At 40.7% G+C, this 23174-nt stretch overlaps 1 protein-coding gene across 4 annotated transcripts in view; it reads right to left on the bottom strand.

Moving 5' to 3' along the window:
* arap1 (ArfGAP with RhoGAP domain, ankyrin repeat and PH domain 1) overlaps positions 1 to 23174 on the bottom strand; it is a 59709-nt gene that overhangs the window by 4495 nt on the left and 32040 nt on the right. For all 4 annotated transcript variants that reach the window (XM_085245340.1, XM_085245338.1, XM_085245341.1 and 1 more), the window contains 18 exons: positions 16224 to 16398; positions 15012 to 15146; positions 14769 to 14904; positions 14503 to 14605; positions 13601 to 13793; positions 13463 to 13508; positions 13123 to 13286; positions 11880 to 12092; positions 9352 to 9457; positions 9103 to 9250; positions 8795 to 8866; positions 7839 to 7916; positions 7589 to 7706; positions 6808 to 6921; positions 6571 to 6710; positions 6395 to 6477; positions 5743 to 5802; positions 115 to 178 (listed from right to left, as the gene is read on the bottom strand). In XM_085245340.1, coding sequence (XP_085101466.1) covers positions 115 to 178; positions 5743 to 5802; positions 6395 to 6477; positions 6571 to 6710; positions 6808 to 6921; positions 7589 to 7706; positions 7839 to 7916; positions 8795 to 8866; positions 9103 to 9250; positions 9352 to 9457; positions 11880 to 12092; positions 13123 to 13286; positions 13463 to 13508; positions 13601 to 13793; positions 14503 to 14605; positions 14769 to 14904; positions 15012 to 15146; positions 16224 to 16398 — 2148 coding nt within the window. The remainder of the gene's footprint in view (positions 1 to 114; positions 179 to 5742; positions 5803 to 6394; positions 6478 to 6570; positions 6711 to 6807; positions 6922 to 7588; positions 7707 to 7838; positions 7917 to 8794; positions 8867 to 9102; positions 9251 to 9351; positions 9458 to 11879; positions 12093 to 13122; positions 13287 to 13462; positions 13509 to 13600; positions 13794 to 14502; positions 14606 to 14768; positions 14905 to 15011; positions 15147 to 16223; positions 16399 to 23174) is intronic.

Genomic DNA, 23174 nt, shown 5'->3' with positions numbered 1-23174 from the left:
AGAAATTCACAGTTTTCACAAATAACAACAAAAGAAATAAAACAAATCATAACACATTTAAATGATTTATTACAAATTTTCCACCTCTCAGCAGGTGTTCAGGGAGGGACATACCTGAATACTGAGAAATGTAGCATACCACTCTCTCATTTCTGACTGGGTCTCACAGCAGAGATACCTGCAAATAAATAGAGGCAGATAAGTGAAGCAGACAGTGAGATAAAAATCAAACTGTGGGCTGAGTGTGTGTGTGTGTGTGTGTGTGGGGGGGGTGTCTTGGGAGACAAGCAAACAGTGAGGCAGAGATGAATTCGAGGACCAGGGGAAATTTGGAAGAAAAAAAAAAGAACAAGAACAAAGGGAGGTAGTGAAAACTGTTAACTGAAATTGACATGTTCTCTCCTATGACACCTGACAGTGACGCCACAAGCGTAAACAGTGAGCACGACTACTAATTTAAACTTCCGCCCAAAACAAACACTGATTATAACCTTCAGCATCCAGCGTGTGTGCCTGTGTGTGCGTGCCTGTGTCCCTGAAAAGTGCGAATTCGTGCCTCTGTAGTGTCTGCATGCATGTACGTGCAAATTTCATGCCACTCAGGTTGCCGTCATAGCCCTCTGAGTCATCAGTCATGCTGCTGTGCTGAATAAACAGGCTGTATTTATACGATTATTACTGTTATGAGCACAAATTTAGACTCCAACAATTATTCGAGTGAAGTCCTCTGAGACAGCAAAACACTGATACAAAGAGACTTTAAAAACAAAACAGCAATGCAGCATGCAACTGACACAAAATTAGGTGCAGTCATAGAATTTGACAGAATACCCACCACACACACACACACACCCCCCCACACACACACACACCCCCCCACACACACACACACACACCCACACACACCCCTAGCTCCTCCCTCTCCCTAGTTCACTTCATAATGCCTAACAGAGCTCATTAGTGTTTGCTGGCATTCAAAATGAGACAGCCTCTCTATTCCAGTGCACATACATGCAGCACAGTATCTCCTACATGTGACTTTTTCGTTTTTGCTTGCAATTAACTGCCCGCCATTATCAGCGTCAAAAGACTGAGAGCTGCTCATCTATGATTATGGATTACCAAAAAGCCACAGAATAAAATTTACATGATATTCCTAAAATTTATTAGCACCCTTATAAGCTTAAGCACGAGGTGTGCTGAGAAAATAGTGCTGCAAGGAGGAAAAAAAAAAAGGGGGGGAAATTAATGTGCTAAGAGTTTTGAGAACATTAAGGGACATTTAGTGCAGATATATTAAAAAAAAAAAAGATTGGGATGATACAGTCACACGGGCGCCTCCTCATCTAGCTCTTTTGATTATTATTTTTTCCACTTTCTTATCCCTCTCCACTCAAAGTTGTATTTTAACTGCATTAAAGTCAACATTTCTTACTCAGTATACAGTATCTCCCCTTCAGCATGACTCTTTGCCCCTCTACCTTCCACCTCTTTCTGCATCTTCCTTGCTCCCTCTCATGTCTGCTTGTTGCTGCAAGGGACACGGCGATGGAGGCTGACCAAGAAATTATACTACCTACAGCATGACGGGAGCAGCTGTCCCATTACAACTACGAAGATGACTACAGATGCTAACAATGCATACCCAGTGTAACATGTACACACAGTCGCGCGCGCGCACACACGCGCACACACACACACGGAGGGTGAATACCTGAACAGGCCTAGCTTAGAACAGAGCCCTGTTTATAGGTGTATTCATGTGTGTTCACCCCCTAGGTGGAGTCAACCTTTTATATGCCTCCTTCTCGAGACTCTCATGCAGGGATCTGACCCGTTTTCTCAGCCTACAGAAAATCTAGCAGCTTTCTCCAAAGTTGGTTGTGTTTATATCCGTATCACCATGCTGCCATAAAGTTAAAAATAAATTAATAAATAAAATGACACACAGGAAGAGCAAAGGCTGAGCTCCTGCAAACACTATATTAGTGCTGCAATCTAATATAATGACAGACTTTAGTTATATTTCATGTATTGAAACAAATGTTTACAAATACAACTGTTTAAACTATAAATAAAAGCACAAGTAGAGCAGGGTGATATGACCAAAAATATTTATCACGATATACATTTGAAAATTTGCGTTAACGATATAACTGACAAAAAAACTTTACAACTCCACAACTTTATTAGTGCAAAAAAACCCAAAACAAAACATCAATGTATTTTCACTTGAACAAGCAGCTGTTTTAAGTGCATTAAAGTTATATAAAAAATTAACAGTGCAAATGCAAATTCTTTGCTGACAGTTTAACCAAAAGGCATTTCCAGTGGAAATTGGCCGACATATCCTCAGCATAACCATGTATAATATCCACAACACTTAAAAAGAGGTTATGCACACACAATACGGTAATATTAAGATAAGATAGAACTTTATTAATCCCTCGGGTGGGTTCCTCTGGGAAATTCGACTTCCAAAAAGCACAGCAACGACCGAAGTTACAGTTACAGAATTGTTATATATATATACATATATATATATATACACACACACACACACACACACACACACACACACACACACACATAAATACAGAGACAAATATAAATAAAATATACAAAGGGGATAAATAGAATAAATAGGAATGAAAAATAAAAATACAAGTGAATTGCACATTTCAAGTATTGAGTCTATTGCACTGTTGACTATTTACAAAAAGTATTGCACAAGGTATTGCACAGTGAGGTGAAGAGGCACTACAGCTTAGTTTGTCCTCCTGTTTCCCCTCCCTCTCTCCTCCAGAGAGGAGTTAAACAGTTTGATGGCGTGTGGGACAAAGGAGTTTTTAAGTCTGTTAGTTCTTGTCTTGGGGAGAAGCAACCTGTCACTGAACAGACTCTTCTGGTTGTTTATGGCCGTGTGCAGAGGATGCCCAGCATTGTCCATAATGTCCATCAGTTTCTTTAATGTCCTTTTCTCTGCCACTGTCACCAGAGTGTCCAGCTTCATGCCGACCACAGAGCTAGCCCTCCTGATCAGTTTCTCCAGCCTGGATGAGTCCTTCTTTGCTGTGCTGCTCCCCCAGCACACCACAGCATAGAAAAGTACTCCAGCAACCACCGACTGGTAAAACATCCTCAGGAGCTTCCTGCAGATGTTAAAAGACCTCAGCCTCCTGAGGAAGTACAGTCGGCTTTGGGCTTTTTTATACAGGTGCTCTGTGTTGCATGACCAGTCCAGTTTATTGTCCACCCACAGCCCGAGGTACTTGTACTTGTTGACCACCTCCACCTCCTCCACCTCTATCTGAACCGGCAGTGGACCTTCTCTGGACCTCCCGAAGTCCACAACCAGTTCCTTAGTCTTTGAGGTGTTGAGTTGCAGGTGGTTTGTGTGACTCCATGCGACAAAGTTCCTCACTTCTGTACTCCTCTTCCTGATCATCCCAGATACACCCCATGATGGCCGTGTCATCTGCAAACTTCTGAATGTGGCATAATTCAGAGTTGTAGCAGAAGTCAGAGGTGTACAGGGTGAAGAGAAGAGGGGACAGCACAGTTCCCTGTGGTGCTCCTGTGCTGCTGACCACAGTGTCAGACGTGATGTCCTTCAGCCTGACGTACTGTGGTCTGTCGGTGAGGTAGTCGGAGATCCAAGCCACCAGGCAGGGGTCCACCTCCATCCTGTTCAGTTTTTCCTGAAGCATACAGGGCCGGATGGTATTAAAGGCACTGGAAAAGTCAAGAAACAGTATCCTGACCGTGCCTTTTCCCCCATCCAGGTGTGAGTGGGCTCTGTGTAGGAGGTACAGGATGGCATCCTCCACTCCGACACCCGCCTTGTATGCAAACTGTAGTGGGTCCTGGGCATGTTGTACCTGTGGTCGGAGGAAGTTGAGGAAGAGCCGCTCTAGAGTCTTCATAAGATGTGACGTCAGTGCCACCGGTCGGAAGTCATTCAGCTCATTGGGCCGGTTCTTTTTGGGGACCGGGACGATGCAGGATGTCTTCCATAGGGCGGGCACTCTCCCCAGTCGCAGACTATTATGTTGAAGCACAGTACGTATCACTCCGCGAGGCTCCTGCCTACGATAGTCGTAATGCTCCGACAATCCATCAAGCGGTGCGGGTTCGTAGCTTAGCAAAGTCGTACTAAAACATTTGACAGATTTTCGAGCGCCGTGTACGACATAAAATCGTTTCGAGGTCAGTAAACACAACCAGAATTCATACATAAGGCACACGGGATTATAAGGGGCTCTGTCGATTTTCAGAAAAATCAAAGGATTGATTTTAAGTGTGCCGTATTTTCCAAACAACACGGTAATAACGACGGCCCGCTAGCACGTTCTACCAAAAATAGTGCTTTGTTGTGTATCTGACGGATGAAAGCCAAACCAGTTCCACACCACTGAAGTGGCAGCATTTTTACAAACCAATTCTGGTTCATCTGTTTCATTTAACGATCTGCTTTCGCTCTTCTCATTCTGCATCGCCGCCATGTGTGTATGTAAACAAAGGCATTGCGCATGCGCGTTTTACCCATATTCTATTGCAATATTTCATTTTCCTATCGTTGCCCAACATTACACCGGTATTACCGTAAACGGTATGATATAGCCCAGCCCTAAGCACAATGCAAATCTCATGAACTTGGATTTATTCACAATAGAACAATGAAACCTGAAATTGAAATTGACGCCAGCAACACGTCTCTAAAAATTTGAGCTGCCAACTTCTGTGAGAGAAATCTATTCCCATTCTCATCTGATATCAGATATATATAGCTGCTGAACCTCACGGCTTACTTACTCCACCTTACTAATGTTTTCTACAGGCAGACCAGTTCAGCACCTGGACTCTTCGACAGCAAAGCCATGCTGTTGTAATAGATGCAGCATGCAGTTTAGTATCATCTTGCTGAAATATGCACGGCATCCCCTGAAAGGCTTTCTGGATGGGAGCATGTGATAAACTAAAACCTCTGGACATCTTTCATCATTAATTGTGTCTTTCCAGATGTGCCAGCTGCCAGTTCTATGTATGTATGTAAGTATGTATTGTATGTATTTAGGTATTAATGCATGCAGGTACCATCAGACATGAGCACGGAGGTCCCTCTCTGCTTTAATCTAGAGACTGCAGTGTCCATGTTTTGCACAATGCTAATCATTCTGACAACAGAACAGTTTTCCACTTTGTCTCAGTCCATTCACATCTTCATGTGTTTCTGGTTCTTTGCACGATAGCGCTTTAACCTGCATTCATGAACCGCACGATGAGCTGTGCTCACAGATAATGATTTCTGGAAGTCTTCCTGAGCCCAAGCAAGCAGCTTACAGGCATTTACAGGCATGATTTTTGACCTTGTCCCTTACATACGGAGATTTCTGCAGATTTCCTAAATCTTCTGAAGTTATTATGGGCCATAGATTATGTAGATGATGGGATATTCACAGGCTTTTCATTTTTAGATTGAGGAACATTTTTCTGAAATTATTGCACAATTTGTAGAGTGTTTTTTGCATAATGGAGAATCTCTGCCTATGATGCTCTTTTTATAGCCGATCAAGTTACTGACCTGTTGCAAATCAAGCCAATTAGCGGAAAAAAATGCTCCTGCGGCTGTTTGTTTTCGGTATTACTCATTTTTCCAGCCAATAAACCAACATTGCTGGTGACTAATCAGAGCCTGAAAGTTGTGTATTATAAAAAAGAGAGCACTGAATAAGTACTCACCACTGCTGTCTCTCGGGCTTCTCTTGTTTCATGCTCTCATACAGAACTGTCAGTCCCCAACTAAAAATAAACATACAAATCACTTTAACAGCAATTCAGCTTCTTAGGATTCACAGTGTCAGCCTGCCCCCTAGTGGTCACTCTGCTTACAAGGCCCAAACAGCTACTTCAGATAAAGAAACTGTAGAGTTCGTAAATTAATAATTCAAGTTTAGTCGTTAATTTAAGCATGAGCCGAGCTGCAGAAGTTGCTCTGTGTAAACTTTTAAAGTTATGAAACAAGGAAGCTCAAGGGCATCAACCAATTTGGTTCAAGCTAACAAAACTGAGGTAATTTGAGATCAAAAAGATGCATTTTGATCAGTAGGGGTAGCACTAGCTGCTCCCGCCAACAGCAATGTAGTGCAGAGGTGTTACACTTGTATAAAGCTGGAGAATGAGTGGCCAGATATCCAATTATTCATGATCAGATAATCCCAGAAAATTGTTATTCCCAGTAAATACATTTTTTGTGCCCACTGAAGCGATAATTTGCATGGCCAGTCTTCCTCCTGGTGTGACAGCAGTTTCCATTTACAGCAGCCACCTGCTGCTTTGCCACTAAGCACTCATGAGAATAGTGTGACACTGGTAATTCAGCACAGGTGCTCACCATGTGGGAGGACGGAGTTTCTTCTTTATACCAAGGTAAACCTTCAAGTTTTTCACTGGCCATTCACGTTCTGGACGGTTACTCTGACAGACAGTGGGGAAAAAAGGAAAAATTAGTTAACGAGTCTACGAAGGAGATAACAAATAAAATGATAAAAGTATGTCTGTAGATCTTACTCTGACGTCCTTGTACATTCTGAGCGAGTTGTAATTGAGGATGAAATAACGCTCATGAAAACTGGTGAGGCCCAAACCCAAGATGCTTCGCTCCTCTCTGAATTTTATCATCCCGTGCTTGGATGCGTCCGGTTTACTGGCTGCAGGACAGAAGGCCAGATAACTGAAATTGATGCAAGCATGCCACAATGTGGCAGACCAAACAGTGCAGCAATGATTCTGTTGTTTTGTATTTACACAGGTAAAGAGTGATGGCCTCCATTGCAGCATGTTTCTTGATAAGCAGATGAGACTCTGTGCCGATGGAGTGAACAATGGGCAAGACTCGCTCCTGATAGTGCAGCGGTCGTTCTGAAAAACAGAGCAGGCAGAAAGAGAGCATGTGTGAAAACATGATGCAAACTTGGGGCATTTCTGGATGACAAAGAACTTTGCAAATCTGCATTCCTCAATAGGGTCAAAGTGTCAGACAAACATGCTGAGCGCTTGATGACATAACTGGTACAGCTTCATATTTTTGGATGCTATAAATACATATTTCCGTAAATCTCACCTTACATCCTGGAAGAATTTTGTTTTGTAAATCTACATACCAATCTGTAGTAAATGACACCGTCTGTAGCGGTAAATTCCTTCCTTCTCTTCCCATCAACAACAACAATTTCCTTCAATTTCTCATCATTACTGCTCCATTTCCTCTTTAATCTGCAGATTACTGCTACTGTCATTTTCATACTGTCGCTTCCTTGTAGGGAACCAGACAGGTCACATACCAGATGCAAAACAAACTGCAGTTTGCAGCCACACTGTTGCAGGCAATTTTTTTTTTTTTTGCATTAGTCCTAGTAAACTGTCATTTTCCAAAGCAAAATAGCCCTGTACCATATTAATGAAAAAAACAGAATAATTAAGACAGAGTTTACAAAATACCCTATAGATTCTAAATCTGCATCAGCATAAAAAACAAATGCTGTTTGGCATTTGTCCTGCCTCCCTTCATCTTTTTAATCAGTCTTACCCATTTCTTCCTTGCAGCAGATCTCCCAGCAGCTCCAGTAATCTTTGTCTTTAATTGGGATGTTACGCTGGTCCAGAATCTCCAGTGTGAGCTCTAATGCTGTCATAGAACCAGGAATCTGTGGGAAGAGTGGAAATATTTGTTTTCTATAAACACCAGCCTGTTCGTTACTGTGGAACTTGATGTGTGCCAGATGAAAGAACTGGGTTGTTAAATAAATAAATGTGTTATTTGGTGAATTCCAACCCACCTTCACATGTCTCTCTCCACTGGCCTTTTCCTCCAGGTACACAGTACAAATGAAGTCACCTCCTCGTTCAGAAGGAGGCTGAAGTTTAGGGCACACAAACAAACAAATGATCAGACAGAAAAACTGCGATGATAAAAACAGCGTATACACAGATAACCAAATGCAGTGTTCAAACAAGTCAAAACACTTCACACAACACATTTCACTGAGATCAACTGAACAATAATAAAGGTTAATTACACAGGCAGGTGATAAACTAGAAATTAACATAATAAATTAAGTGTAAAGTTTGGTGGAGGGGGGATTATGGTGAGTGGTTGCTTTTCTAAGACTTGGGTTCGGCGCCTTAGTTTCAGTAATGAACCCTTAACACATTCAGGATGAATTACAAACTGCAAGCCGCTTCACATCCAACATTAGCATCTGACCTCACAAATGTGATTCTGGTCAAAAATTCCCATAAACACTCTCCTGAATGTTGTGGAAAGCCTTCCTAGAAGTGTTGAAGCATCATATTAAACCCTTTAGATTAAGATTGGGATGTCAATCAAGTTCGTGTGTGTGTGATGGCTTTTGGAAATATGATGTATCCCAGCGGGATAGAAAACCGATCCAGAAGAATTTCCTTCATTTGCTGATATGTTCTGATGATGGCTGTGGAAATGACTGTTTAATCTCACCGAAGAAATCCACCAAGTTTATTATAATTAACTAAAACTAAGCTAAAAACTGAAACTGCATGGGAAAAAATTCACACTTTTACCAAAGCTGGACTTCTGAAAGAAATTCTAAGTGACACAATTTGAAAAACTAAACTAAAAATATAGAAGAAATATTCTTAGTTTTAGTTCTGCGTTTATATTGTAATATTTTCAATGATTTTCCTAAATCTTGCCTCTGAAATATGTCAGGTCACTGAACCATTCTTTGTTTAAAGTTTATTGTATGTTGCTCACATTTTTCAAATTCCGCATTTTGTGGATAACTTCAATCACTTCTATCTGCTTGTTCAGCTGCTGCTCATCCACCTGCAAGAGAGCATAAGCAGAGTCATTCAACCACAAATAAAAATGTATCAACATTTAAAATCTGCACTGATTCTTCAAAGTGCAGAATCACTGCACTGTGTTGTAATCACAGTGAAGCTTGATCTTTAAGATAAAAAGATAAGACGAACACTTAGACCTCTACACCACTGAAAAGTGTTTTTAAATCCCTGATGTGTTAGCATAGAAGCATTACCACCTTTGTTATCAGCACTGACCTCAAAGATGAGTTTGTAGTGCTCAATGAGGTCTTCAATGGCGCGGCCAGCGGCATAGTCCTTCCCGTCAGTCTGGAACAGTGTGGGACCGAACACGATGGCCAGATTATGGTTGTTCATCTGGTTGTCATCCGAAAAGTGCTGCACGCTGAAACACAAGCGGTAAAAAAAAACACACAAGTCTGTGCACAAATACATACTCAGGGAGAGGTGATAAGATGGTATCAGTCACTGTGTATCAGTTCTCACCAGTAGAGATGCTCGATAAGGGCTTGTAGTGTTGCCTTGTTGACATGAGGCAGTTTGTTCAAGAACTGCTTGTACTGGGAGATTTTAGTACTTTCATCCTGAATGGCTGGGGAAGAGAGAAGAAGATGAGGAGAAAAGTAAAATTATTAAATAAAATTATGAACACAGAGGATATTTATAGTACAAACGGCCAGGATCAAAGAAAGAGCTGGGAGTGTAAGATGGAACGAAAAAAACAAAAAAAACAAAAAAAAAAAAACAGCACAGGACGAGAGCACAAAAGATCAAAACAGGGAGAAAGGCTGAAGAGAGGCCTGATGAAAAAGGACTCTAGACTTCTAAAACAAAGAGCATTTTTGTTTAAACTGGCATGTATATATTAAAAATGGCCAGCAGTGTGTAGGTCTTTGGTTGAAAACAATAACAAGATGATGGTACCAGACACACAGCTGCAGCATATCTTTAAACTCATTCTCTTTGCACTGTATGCTCAATTTAGCTTCAGTGTTAAAAAAAACAAAACACTAGAATTACAATGACAAACATATCATTAAATCCCTGCAATACTAGCATTATATGCTCATTTTCAATTTGAAACCAGTACATTGTCAAATGCTTATGTTACTGGGGCAAAAAAGACTGGAAAAGTTGTGCTAAAAGCTGTTTTCGGTGTAAGACTACAAATAGTAAGAGGCAGTTATGTACTGCAATAATTTCGATTGTTGAAAAATCCCTAAACAATGACGCCCAACATCAACACTAAACACCCAAACCCAAGATAAAATACAAAAGGGTTGTGGTCCTTCCTTGTAAACTAGATTAAAGTGCAGAGGGACTAAAAGCTACAGATGAGGACAGATGAGGACAGATGAGGACCCTCCTCATGAAAGTTTAAAACTTACACAAAAAAAATTAAAAGGTTTCTGTTAAACATAGCAAGCGATTTTTAAAACACAGCTTTCCCAAACATCCTAGTTTTGTTTTGGATGTTTAGTTTTTTGTTTTTATTTTTTACATTGCACACAGAAACTAAATTGTTTCACAAAAAACAAAAACTACCAGGGTCAAGGTTATTAATAGTTATTTGCAAATCCTTTTTACTGGAAAACAGCCTGCTGTCATTTGCTGTAGTTGTCAACAAGACCCACACTCGTCTCCCGAGCGAGACTCTCTAAAGCTTTACACAGGCTGGTAGTTGTTCATCAGGTGCGATGTATGTTTTGAGTCACTGTTGTGTTGGAAGACAAAGTGATGACTGAGATCCAGGTTTGCTGCCAACTGTTTGAGGTTTTCTTTCAAAATCTTCACATATCCTTCACTCTTCCTTCCATTCTGACAAGATGCCCACTTCCAGACGTTATGAAGCATCTCCACAGCATAATAGTCCCACCACCATGCTTCACTGCGGGGACGGTGTTCTATGGGTTGACGCCTCTCCATTTTTTCTCCAAACATAAGTCACTGTGGCTACAAAGCCTTTGTTTCATCTCATCTCATCTGACAAAAGGACACACTCCCATATGCATAATGTTTCTTCAGGTTGTCCTTAGCATGCTTTAGTCTGTCTTGAAGGTACGTCTTCTGCAGAAGTGGACTTTTCCTTCATCTGCAACCTCACGGTTCCTGCGCAGGTTTCTAGTGACAGGCTTCTTTGAGAGTAGGAAATCCAAGTCGACTAAGTTATTCATGAGTGTCTTGACAGTTGTTCTGTGGTCTTTGGACACATCTCTCACAGGTTTTCTTTAATGAATCTTTCACTTCCTGCCTCTGTCAGGCTTGTTGTGTGCTGTGTGTCACTTTCCTAATGATAGTTCTCACTCCAGTTCTTGACACTTGGAAACACTGTGATAACGATGTATATCCATCTCTGCTTTATGAGCAGCCATAACTCTTTATCACAAGTCTAAACTGCTTTCTTGTGTTTTTGACATGATGCTTTCTCAAGTGACTGCTCAAACAGTCTATAAGGGTACAAAGTTTAAGTTAAAGCACATTAATTCACAGCAATGGTTTGTACTAAGGCTCATAAAGCTCAGGGTCATAACATGAGCCTGTTAGTTATTGTTTTTCTCCAAAATAATTCTGTTATTGTGTGCAAACAGAAATTTGAAAATAGAATTGCTATGTTGAAATTTGCTGCCCTGTTAAAAAAAAAAAAAGCACAGTGACATTGATTTTCGGCTAATAATTTTGTAATGTGCTAAATGCCACAAAATGCATGTCTGTAAAGGGACCATGACAGGTCATCCGCCATACAGATGACTTCTTAATCCAGGAAGGCCTTGCTTGTTTTGGCATGGCAATACTAAACCAGCTCAGGTTTTAGAACAGCATGGCTCCAAACTGGCCTGTCAGTGTGTCTCTCAGCAGATGCAGTATCATGATATCAAAACATCAGAAAAACTAATTTGCCCCTTTTAAGGAGAGCCACAGGTGTCTGATCTATACATGTTTTACAGGATACTCAAAGCTCGTAAAATAATAAGAAACATAGGAATCATGAAGAAACAAAATCGTATGACTCTTACTTGCAGTGCTGAGCCAGGAGGGGGAGTCCTGTGTTGTGAACACTCCCTCTTTCAACTCCCTGAAAAACCGTTTGAGTGTGTTAGAGACGTCGTCCACCTGATGCTCTCCTTCCCTTAGGCAAAGGCTGCGAGCATCGTGACGAAACCTCTCGCACAGAGCTGCCACACGAGAGTTCACGCCGCTCTTGCGATAAATTCCCTCTGACACCATACCTAGAGATGGGACATTAACAAGCACACACAAAAACACACAGAGTAGAATGTTACACAAACACAGACTTAAACCAGAAGAAACAGCTCTTTCACCACTGACAAAAGAAAACAAAAGTTCCTCAAACTTAATCGTTATATTGCATCTTCCAACATTCAGAACATTTAATGCATCAAGTGTTTCGCCTCAACACTGCAACGATTGGCCTCTGAGGGCTTGGAAACATTGAGCTGACTGACATCTGAAGGCAAAGCAAAAACAACAACGAGGGGAAAAAAGAAAGAAGAAAAAAAATCACATGAGCAGAGCTGCTAGCGGTGAGGCCAGAAGGCCAATATGTCAAACGGTGTCAACCCACAAAGAGAGAAGTGTGATGCAGCTGCACTTCTCTACAATGAGTGCAGATAATTAAAACAATGGACCTCACACACCACACTGAGAGCAAGTTAGGCCCATGTCCACTCGAGGAAATAAGAGTCATGTTATTTCCTCTATTTTATCTTTGTCTACTTTGAACTGTTGTACATGTCAAGCTTTTCAAGCTGTGAACTCATGCAAGAGATGTAGCACAAGCAACTCTGCCACTCTGGTGAAACCAATGTTCAAGCTGTACAGCTATATAAAAGATGAGGAGGAAGATGGTTCTTCCGTGGATAGATCCAGTGGAATTTAACACAGTAAACTTAAGGTCCAACTATTATAGCCACATGAGTTCAGAGAAAGATAGAAAAGGTTACAGTTCATGCTGAACCAAGAGCCTGGATTTTTGTTTGTGTGCTGAACTATGATGGTTAACTAAATTTTATGTTATGCAAATGTTATATTATCAATGCTTACCATGATATGAGGTATGACTTGTGTTGTAAGGAGTCGTCTTTGTTTGGTTTGTTATGTAAGTAATGTTGCATATATGTGTGAATGTTTTATAGTGCACTGTCAAAATGTAACACAATAAACAAAACTAAAGATGCATGAAGTACATATTTACTTCACAAAAATGGTTTCTTATGTGTGTGAGTGTGTGTTTCTTACCACACTGTGTGATGTAGTTAATGCAGCTATCTACGATCACCGGTATGTCCGTCTCCGTGAGCTGCTGCTCGTGCAGCCTGTCTCCTCCACTCCCTGCAGCTGCCTGGATAGCTGCACACCAGCAAGAAAAATCCAGCTTTCTCTTTCCTTCTATGTACAGAGTTCTAAAAAAAGAGAAGAAGAAACAAATAAAGAAGAAAGAAGAATTAATAGATGAGTATGTGAGGGAAAACCGTTTCATCATTAGGAATATCTATAAAAATTAAACAGGTTAATCTTTAAAGGGGTTTCAAACTGTAAGAATAATTTGTCAATCAGCACGCAAATGATCCGTTCTCACCTGCCTTTCCCCACCAGAACCATGACTTCATTGTCTTGCTGAATTGCTGTAAAACACAAATACAGGGTAAGAACTGTTGTGCTCTAATCGCTGAGCACTCGCACAGTGATTAAATCCATGTTTGCGTGTCTTACTCACATAGTTCGTTCAGTTTGCGGAGGTGGATCTCCTCCACCTGACTGCCTTCCAGGTAAACGTGAAGTACAGACCCCTCCAGAGCAAACCACCCAACTTTGGACCTTTGTAGGTTCAAGCCATCTTTGCACATCAGCTTCCCAATCCTCTCAGAATTCAATCTCAGCAAAGGTTCTGCAGAGACTGGAATAAAGGCCTACAAGCAAAGGACATACGGCGTTTGTACTGAAGCTTCTTTAGGCTGCTCCCTTTTCAAAAACGGGAAAGAGCTCCACATATTTTGATCTGGCAGATTTTTACGCCTAAGGATCTTCCTGACGCAATCCCCAAGGGATCTGTGCCTCCTCCTGGTCTCAAACCAGGGTTTGTACAAAATCATCCTTGCCCTTCTTTTTTATTATGAGCTACATTTTATTTTATTTCATTTAAATTCAAGCTTTTAAAAAACGAATACTATTTGTCACTGCTTGAAGAACACAGTGTGGGTGGCAACAAATTCAGCCTCGATTCTGGTTACATTCTGTCCAGTTACTATCTCGGCCTTCTCCCCAAGAGCTGTGGAAAGAGACAATCCTCCACGAAACTGGTTGTGTCACAGGTTGTTCATGACCTTGTGCATAACTCTGACACATCTGACTGGTCTCACAATAACTAATGAAATTTGAGTGCACACACTTTGCCCTTTCAGCCGTTGAGATAAAATGACTGTTGTTTCATTTCACACGATCACGTCAGTCGTAAAGAAAGTTGTGCTTTGATAAAATAAACAACAGCGAGCACTGTCCTGATCACTGACACCAAGCTTAATCTGCTAACACCACTTATAAGAGCTTTCTTATTTGACTAGAAATAAAGAAAAATCACAAATCTCTCCGTTAAGCTGAATATATGTATTTGATTGTTACCTTGGCGATAGACTTGACCCACTGGGATTTGACTTCTGAGTCATCGGTGCCAAACAGGTAGAGACGCTCAGACTCTGTATAAATTTCAAATGTATTGTTGTACCTGGGGGTTGGGAAAAAAAAGGAGGTTAGAGGAGCAGACACTGGGAAATTTAAGAAAGAGAAGGAGGAGACATACGATTCATCTCGCTTAACATTACAAGGTGTCGTTGCATTTTTGCTGTAAATGTGCATTTACGACGGACAGTGTGTGGGTGTTTGCGTACCCATGTCTGTCGTCGTTGTCGGAAGCCAAACACACGATCTCTGAAGCCTTGAGAGCTCCATTTGGGTTTGAGTTCTTGTCACTTTCGTAGTAGCTGAAAACGCCATCATTTAGCGTGCACCAGCGACGACTGAACTCTATATTGATAGACAAATAAATATTTGCCAAGCATAATAGTGATAATCACTTTAACTATTCTTTCTTCTTGTGGTAAGTGTTGCTGTCGTAGAGTGTTTGTGCTTACCCTCTTTGGCCTTGCGCTCTGTGACTGGCCGAGCCATGGATGCAGTTTTGAATAGGAAGCCATTGTGAGACACGGAAGGAGGTAGTGGGTAAGGTTCTGGGTCCATAGCATCCACCTCCTCTAACCGTGGTAGCTCTACAGAAAAGCATTGTAAAGAATTTGATTGTATGAAAGTAAAGAAGTGTTTACGACACACTCTTACGGTCTCTTAAACTTTTAAACCCTGTTGAAATGGCCCCTCCCTCGTTTCTCAACACTCTGCTTTGAGTTCTTACCTCATAGTTGAACTATGTTTTGCTATGACTGTAGTCACCCACTCTTAAAATGTCAGTGCCTTGATCCATCTGACGTCACCAAATATCAACCAATTTCTAAATTACCTCATTGCTAATACCAAGATTATTATAGTTAACTAAAAACTAACCTAAACCACATCTTAGTTCACTATAAAATAAAAAGTAGACTTTAGAAGAAAATGTCAACTAACAAATGATATAAAGTATTACAACTTGCCTGATGAGGCTTTGATGGGAGTGTTTATTGAGACTTTTGATGTCTACAAGACTGTAAGTCAATGACTTTTTAAAAGTGCTGTTAACTAGAATCAGGGGGCTCTTAAACGAAAGCTAAACATGCTTTACACCAACAACATGCCTCTAAACTAGCCTGCCTGCAATCCAGACCTGTGACCCACTAAAAACATGTCACACATTTAGAAAATGAAAGACACAACACAAGCAACAAGGAGCACCTCCTATGTGAAGCAAGACTGGGGAAACACTGTTCAGCTGATTACAGGTTCAGTAAATCGCTGCATTCTGCTCTCACTTAGAGCTTAATAAGCATTCAAACTTCTTGGATTGCAGAATTGATATTAAGGGTCCACTCATTATTTCAAGATCCTGTTGATTACTGAAGCAAAAACAATTTTAATGTCAGGGAAACACAATTTTTGAATGACCTAACTGAGAGGATCCAAATTACAAAGCCAACTGCTTTGTATAAGATCCTTTTTTAACGTATCCCTCCAGTCCGTTCTCGTTTCCAGAATCTGCCTGCCTATAAAGCACGCTGTGTTTCGACAAGTGCTTTGTGAAAAAACATGTTATTTTTTTTAAATCAATACTTTAACAAACTCTTTCATGAAAGCTCTACTCAGTCCATTAAAAACAAATGTGTGCTTGGGACCCTGAGCTTGCACGCATACTGTACCTGTGTTCAGATTATGGTTCAATAACTCGGCCTGTAGGGGTTGCGAGTGTGCGGTGGCCAAGGAGAGGGGGGAGGGTTGACTTTCCAGCCCAGTTGAACAATTCACATCTGCACCGCAGAAAATCAGGCTCAGCGTCTCCAGTACATCGCTGCACTGCACATTTATACAAAGAGCCTGGAGAAAAGGGGAGAGCAACAGACAAGGAGACACACGAGTAAACGCTCGTGTACAAAAATAACAGGCGGAAACAACTGTGTACCGTTTCTTGGCAACAACTTCTGGCTTTATAGTGCAAGTATTGAACTGAAATTCATTTTACCTCCAAATGCAGACATATCATTTATTTGTTATAGACATATAAAAAGAACTGCATTGCTCAGAAAGTAGGAGACCAAAGAGGTTGGATCAACATTAACTATGACTTAACACAGTTAAACATGGACAACAATTAAAGCAAAGCAGGGAAGGAAATGAGGGTGTGAGATGAAATTACGACAAGGAAGGAAGGAAATATGGAGGACAGGATGAGAGCGTCGACTTGAGAAGCATTTAGGTAATAAAGAAAAAGGAGTTGCTTTTGTTCTTTTTAAGAAAGAAATCTACAATACAAGACTAATGAAAAAAGTAACAAAAGGGTTTTAATACTGTGATCCTGCTGCAGCTGAAAAGGTTTGAATCATGTTGTTTGAAGTTCTTTCAGTTTTCAGAATGAAGTGAACTTCTGCACACCAAACAAACTGCGTGTTTGTCTGTCAGGGTATGTGGGCTTTAAAACCTGCACGGCCTTTTGCCCAAGAACCCTCATGCTTTACTGTCAACACTGCTCCACTCCTCCTTCCAAATAGATTTAAAAACCATTAAAGTATACTCTGTGTTTTTATTGAATAACAAACATTGCAGTGTCAACAGCAATCTCCACTCATTTTATTTTGGGATTTACCGCAACTGTAGATTACTCTGGTTAAACTATATACAAAGTATTCTCAGGTGTCCTCGAGCCATTTTGGAATGATTAGATTATAAGTCCTAGCTTATGTATTTATCACTTTGTACTCTTTGTGCATGACTGCACAATTGTTTGCAGTCGTTTCCTCGTCACTGATATAACTTGAAGGAATCTTCAGTAATTTTATTACATCCTTGGATGTAATGGAAGCTGTGCAGCAAAAGGTTAAGCTGGAGACACAAAGGACTAGTGTCAAAAACCTGATCTGAATGGAAATCTAAAAACAAAACAGAATTTTTTTAAATTTTTTTTACAATATATTTTTGTAAGCTGAGCATTCTTGAATCTCATAGGAAGGCTCAGACTTTCGGGAGCCTGTTTAGCTCAGTGGGTAACTATATGACACATGGCTAAAGTGCAGCGGTCTGGGTTTGAGTCTGACCTGCGGCCCTGTGCTGCGTGTCCTCGCTTTCTCTCTCTCTCATCTGGTTTTTCTGTCTGTCTTCGCTGCTCTACTGTCAAATAAAGACTAAATATGCCCAAAAACTAATCTTTAGAAGAAAAAAAATGTCTGCTTTGCAATGTAGGCATACGTACCGCTGCGGCAACCCTAAAATCTACACGCACCCTGATATTACACGTCTCATTTAACCCCCGACAACACCACCAAGGACAGAACTATCGTGACAGGTCCAGATGTCTTTACCTGCAGTAGGGAACTTTCCTGGCAGTGATCACACAAACATTTTTAACGTGCTAACAAAGAAGCTTTTGTGTCATATTTCTGTTGCCATTATCTCTCCTTATTAATAGCTCATGAGCGATGACTGATGTGCCATTACTGGCAAACCAGCGAAGGAATTTAAAACTCAGGCAGGTGGAATGCAGCACAAGTTGAGAAAGACGTAATCAGCATTGTGCTAACTCGCTGGAACGATGATGAATATAACTGGTGTTCACTCATATAAATAAGTTCCACAGCACTTCTTTAGACTATAAACAACAAACAAACTAACCCTGAGCACAAGGAAAGAAGAAGAGAGAATACACACCCAGGCATGTCTGTCTTCAGTTAAACGCAATAAGCTCTTTTGGGTCTGACTGAGAAATACCCCAGTGCACACACACACAGACAGAGCCCCTCCTCTATTTAAGCACTATTGATCTTACGCACACACGCACACAAACAAACAAGGCAATTAGCAAAGATTAGAATTGCAAAAGATACACCCACACAAACCCAAAAAACACAAAGACAAACTGCCAAAGCACCGATGAGTTGAGAGAATTTAAAACATCAAGAATTATAAATGGGGTTGTTTGCCAGAGTGACAGCACTTCCCATTCCCAAAGCCACAGATCCTGAGACATTACGCAGTCTGGCTTTGTTTCAGTCCAATGAGTCGGAGTGCAGCTGCAGACCGGGTCAAGCACTGAAAGATTTGGCAAACAAAATTCAGGGCGCTCTAATGAGCTGCTTAAAATATCACTAGTAATTTTTTTTGTCCAGGGTGAGGCCCAAAATCAGTAAAACAGGCTGTATTTTTCCTTAAAAATCCATCCATGATCTGGTTTTCATGCCCAAGTAGATGAAGTTTTTGGTCTTTAAATCTTTAAAAAGATTTAAGGCAACTTGAAAATGTTATAAAACTATACACAACAAATAAAAAGATGGGTGTAACCTGCTCTTTATCACTGATGGCAACCAAATTTTTCCACTTTTGGTCAACAACATCAAAATGACCACGCTGTTTAGCTGTACCGGCCTGCAATGAAGATGCCACTGCAGCCCAACAAACACAGTCATCCGAACTCTTGTTTGACCACAAGCACAAAGCAGTTCACAGACAATACTCTGCCATCAACAAATAAGTGTGTTATGCTCTGTGCCGATATATTTGCATGTGTATGTGTGCATGTGTGCGGTCCGTACACAACAATGCAGAGAACAGAGGAAAAAATCAGTGCTCTGCTTCATCCCATGTGGACATACATGTGGACACCTACGCTGTGCAAAGAGCCAGTGTACAGTAATATGACAACAGCCTTTTCTTCTGTCCAGGAAAATTGAACCTATCAGAATGAAGTACAATGAGGAAATGGGCTGTTTGAGTGTTAAGAAACCTCACCCTTCAACATCTGCTGCCGATGAAACAGGCAGTAATGTAATAACGCACACAGAGAGAAGGGAATTCAAGAATCTTGCAGAATTTCCCAAGAGAGACAGAGGCAGAGAGATTTTTATCTGGGCGTGTCAAAAAAAAAAAAAAAAAAAAAAAGCCAACAAAAAAAAAAAAAAAAACATAGGCCTCCATCTGGCCTCTGCATTTGTATGGGGCTGAACTGGAGGAAAAGAAAGATGAGGGAGGGAAAGGAAGAAAGAGAAATATTGTGAAAAGAAGATGAAAGCATTTCAGTCAGCCACATTAATCAGAGACAGATTGTTTTTGGCTAGAAACTCAACCTATGTACAGACAGCGATACTAACACATGCAGGCTTTGCTGTGTAGACTTTAGCACAAAATACCCCAAACTACACCCACACTTACAGATGTGAATGTACGTGCATATATTAAATCCAGATGAGAAAGAGCTATTCCCATATGTTCCATCATTACCTCACCGTGTGTAGCTTAAAGAGAGAGGGAGATGGTCAGGGAGGTGAAAATCCAGACAGAAAAAGGAGGGCAGAGAAAAAAAAATGATTTGAAGGAAAAATCATTTTCCTTCAGAGTTCCAGACCAAAAAAAAAAGGAGGGAGGGGGAAAAAAAGCACTGCAAAATAAACAAGAAAGGAGATCACATGTTGAGCCAATCTCCCTGTAGAAATCGAAAGGATTTATAACCTGAAATCCTAAAGTGTGAATGAGGACATGATGGAAATGGTCGGAAAACAGAAGAATTAAATAGGAAGAATGAGCAAAAGCAGAAAATAAAAGGAGAAGGTATGCGATGAAGAGCTCTTCTTATAAGGAATCCAATTACAAAACTTTAAAAGCATAAAAAACAAGGCCGTAAAGAGATTTTTAATCCTGTACCTTAGTTGTTAGTTTGCTATGATAAAATACCAACAACATGCTGATAGCCAACAGCACACAGTCAAGGAGACCTGGGAAAGGAGAGTGGCCGTCAACTTTTCAATAACCGATTGCTTTATTTTCTCAAATGTCACTAAAATAGCCACAAAGTTATGAAAAAAAGTTAAACTATGACAACTATCCCCAACTCAAACACAGAGGGACTATCAAACTGTCTGCATTAAACAACTCTATGTCACACTGTGCACTTCATTATGAAACGTCATCTATGCTGTGTCACTTCTTCCCTTTCAAGGAAACCACGAGCCAACAAAGCCTTTAATGTCAACCTAAAGGCCATAAAAAGCTTCAAACTGTTTAACAGGAAGATGGCAACGCCACAGAGGAAGAACAACTCATGGATGACTGTTACTTTATTCTTAACATGCAGGTGACTAACATTCAATAGAGGTCTTCTAAAAACAGATGCAGTTGTGCCTACAACTGCATCTGTTTTGTTTCTGTAAGAAGGAAATGCAGAGTATGGTTTTTCCAGGGAATAAGAAACCCAGTGTAAAACTGTGGTCACAGCTAGCGTTCACTACTTGATGCAACTGAGAAAAATTAGGAAGCCACAGTAACAACAGAGGAAGAACCAAAAGAGACAAAACAGGAGACGACGATCATGATTTACAGATGGAAACATACAAGCACACAAAAAGAAAGCAGTACAGACCAAATACAGAAAAGGCACACAACCATGCCCACGCAGGCAAATTCATGTGCATTTCAATGTGTTGCAGCTCACTCCAGAGGAAAAAAAAAAAAAAAACATACACACACAGACACACAATAGCTCTAATGTCTCACTAACACAGAGCTGCAGTGCTGCAGTCCCCATAGTGTCAACACAAAAATGTTTCCCACAGACACATTCAAGCACATGACTGCACACACATACTGTCAGAGATCTAAAATCCACTTCCACACATCGCTTTAAACGAACCACCACTGAAATGCAAGGTTGTGCTCTTTTTCTTAACAGAGCTAGCCTAAAAGGACTCAGAGAGCTGCAAAAACAAGGCATATTTTCACTACCCTGTCCTACAGCTCCCCTCTTATACATAGCCCAACCTGGAAGTTTTCAGTTCCCGTCAGTCAGTCCGCTATTTGAATGTCAGTTGACAAAGACAGCCCGGAAAAGTTGCAAATGTAAAAGTCTGAAGCTCATATCAAAAAGAAAATTATAAAAGATATAAACGACTTGCAAATAAGAAAAAAAGAGCAAGGAGTGAAGTGATCAAATTTCTTCAGCGGTCAGAGCCAAACAATGTGTAGGACAGGAGGAGAAGGAGGAGGAGGAAAACAGAGGGAGGGGTAGAGTTACAGCACATTCCAGTTAAATCAGTAAGTAATGATGTCACATTAAGGAAAAAAGTAAAAACAAAGAAGAAAGCGAGCAAGAGAAGTGGGGTTAAAAAGCCAGGAGTAGATAAATGACCCTGAATTAGCTAAGGGTGCTGCTGCACTCACAGAGTGTGCAAGCATGTTTTTGTCTTCATTTCGCACTCTTGCACACTTACATCACCTTTTTTGTCACCCACTTTTTTGTCACCAGCTGACACATGTGCAGAGTGTACAATTTCTGAAAGGCACACCCAAGCAGAAGCAATGCTCATCTGTATTTTTCTCATGAACAGGAAAAAACAAACAAACAAGTAGAGCAGCCATTTAAGTAATCACCTCTGAAATGGGGGTGGAGTGGTGTGTGTGTGTGGGTTTGTGGGAGAGGGGGGATGAAAGCTGTAGGAAAGTCCAACAGATCACGTCCTCTATAGGTCCCAAAGACCCAAGAGAGAGATAAGAAAAGAGCAGAAAATGGAGCCATCGGGGAGGAGGACAAGCAGCTGCTTTTAAAACAAAAACTAAACAACTTCCTTTATCTCATTCTGCACATCCCAAACACAGTGACTCACACTCACTCACACACACAAATGTAAAAGCTTAACAGCTTGAGGGGGAAAAACACATAGCTCACAGTCAGGTGCTAAATGTGACTCATTTACACACCAAGTTTATCTGTGCCCTGTACACATTGTTAGCAGTAACTGGGTTAAGCTCCTAAGAAGTGACCGAGCTGGGTCTGAAACACTCAGTCATTAATCACACATGATGGAGCCCAGTATAAAAGCTATGGCCATTCCATGGCCACTCACATTTCCTGATTCTAAACAATACTAACCATATTAATGTGTCATCTTCAAGCAAAGCGTCGCCCACCACAAGTACACAAAGACACCGCGGTTGTCACATTTAAAAGAGTCGTTGCTAAGAGTCGGTTCTGGGACCTTGCAGAGTTGCAAGTTTGAAAAAAATGACTCAGAAGCAGGGATTTCACAGGGTTTAGTCCTGAACCTGCATTAATCAGTCTTTAATTCTTCAACTCTAAAATTGAGGTTTGCAAAATTACTTCAAGTGATAGAGCGTGTTTCACAAGTTTAATCAGTTTTTTTAGTCTATAAACCCAACTTGCACTCCATTGCAGCTGCAGTGCAATCAAACAAAGTCCCACAAATGCCTTAAAAACAAGAAAAGTGTCAAATGTTGTAAGACTGGATCAACCAGCTGCAGAAGCATACTGGCTGCTTTACTGTAAGTATCTAAGTGTTAAATAACACTTTCGCCACAGTCACAGGATCTTACCATGTATTTACACAAAGGAACGTGCTTATTTTTATGCTCTTTCTATTGGCTTCAAAGGAAATTCTGCATCTTATTTTAAGTTACTGCTCAAAACAAGAACTCTGAACAGAATCATCAACTTCGAGGTGCAAACCAAGGATGTCAAACTCATTATACACAAAGGCAGCCCACTTTAATCTTAAGGGGTAAAGATCAAAGTAAAACTATATGATAAATCTGTATTGCCCAGACTATCCAGTACTTATAAAATATGAAGTTTGCATTAATGAAAATGTCCTTATAGT

This window comes from Mchenga conophoros, linkage group LG14, assembly GCF_057382185.1.
Source record: "Mchenga conophoros isolate Kocher_MC1m ecotype Shallow Benthic linkage group LG14, M_conophoros_male_GT1.1, whole genome shotgun sequence".
Classification (NCBI taxonomy): Eukaryota; Metazoa; Chordata; class Actinopteri; order Cichliformes; family Cichlidae; genus Mchenga; species Mchenga conophoros.
Note: the sequence above shows the minus strand (reverse complement) of the source record. Positions and strands in the feature narration are given on the sequence as shown.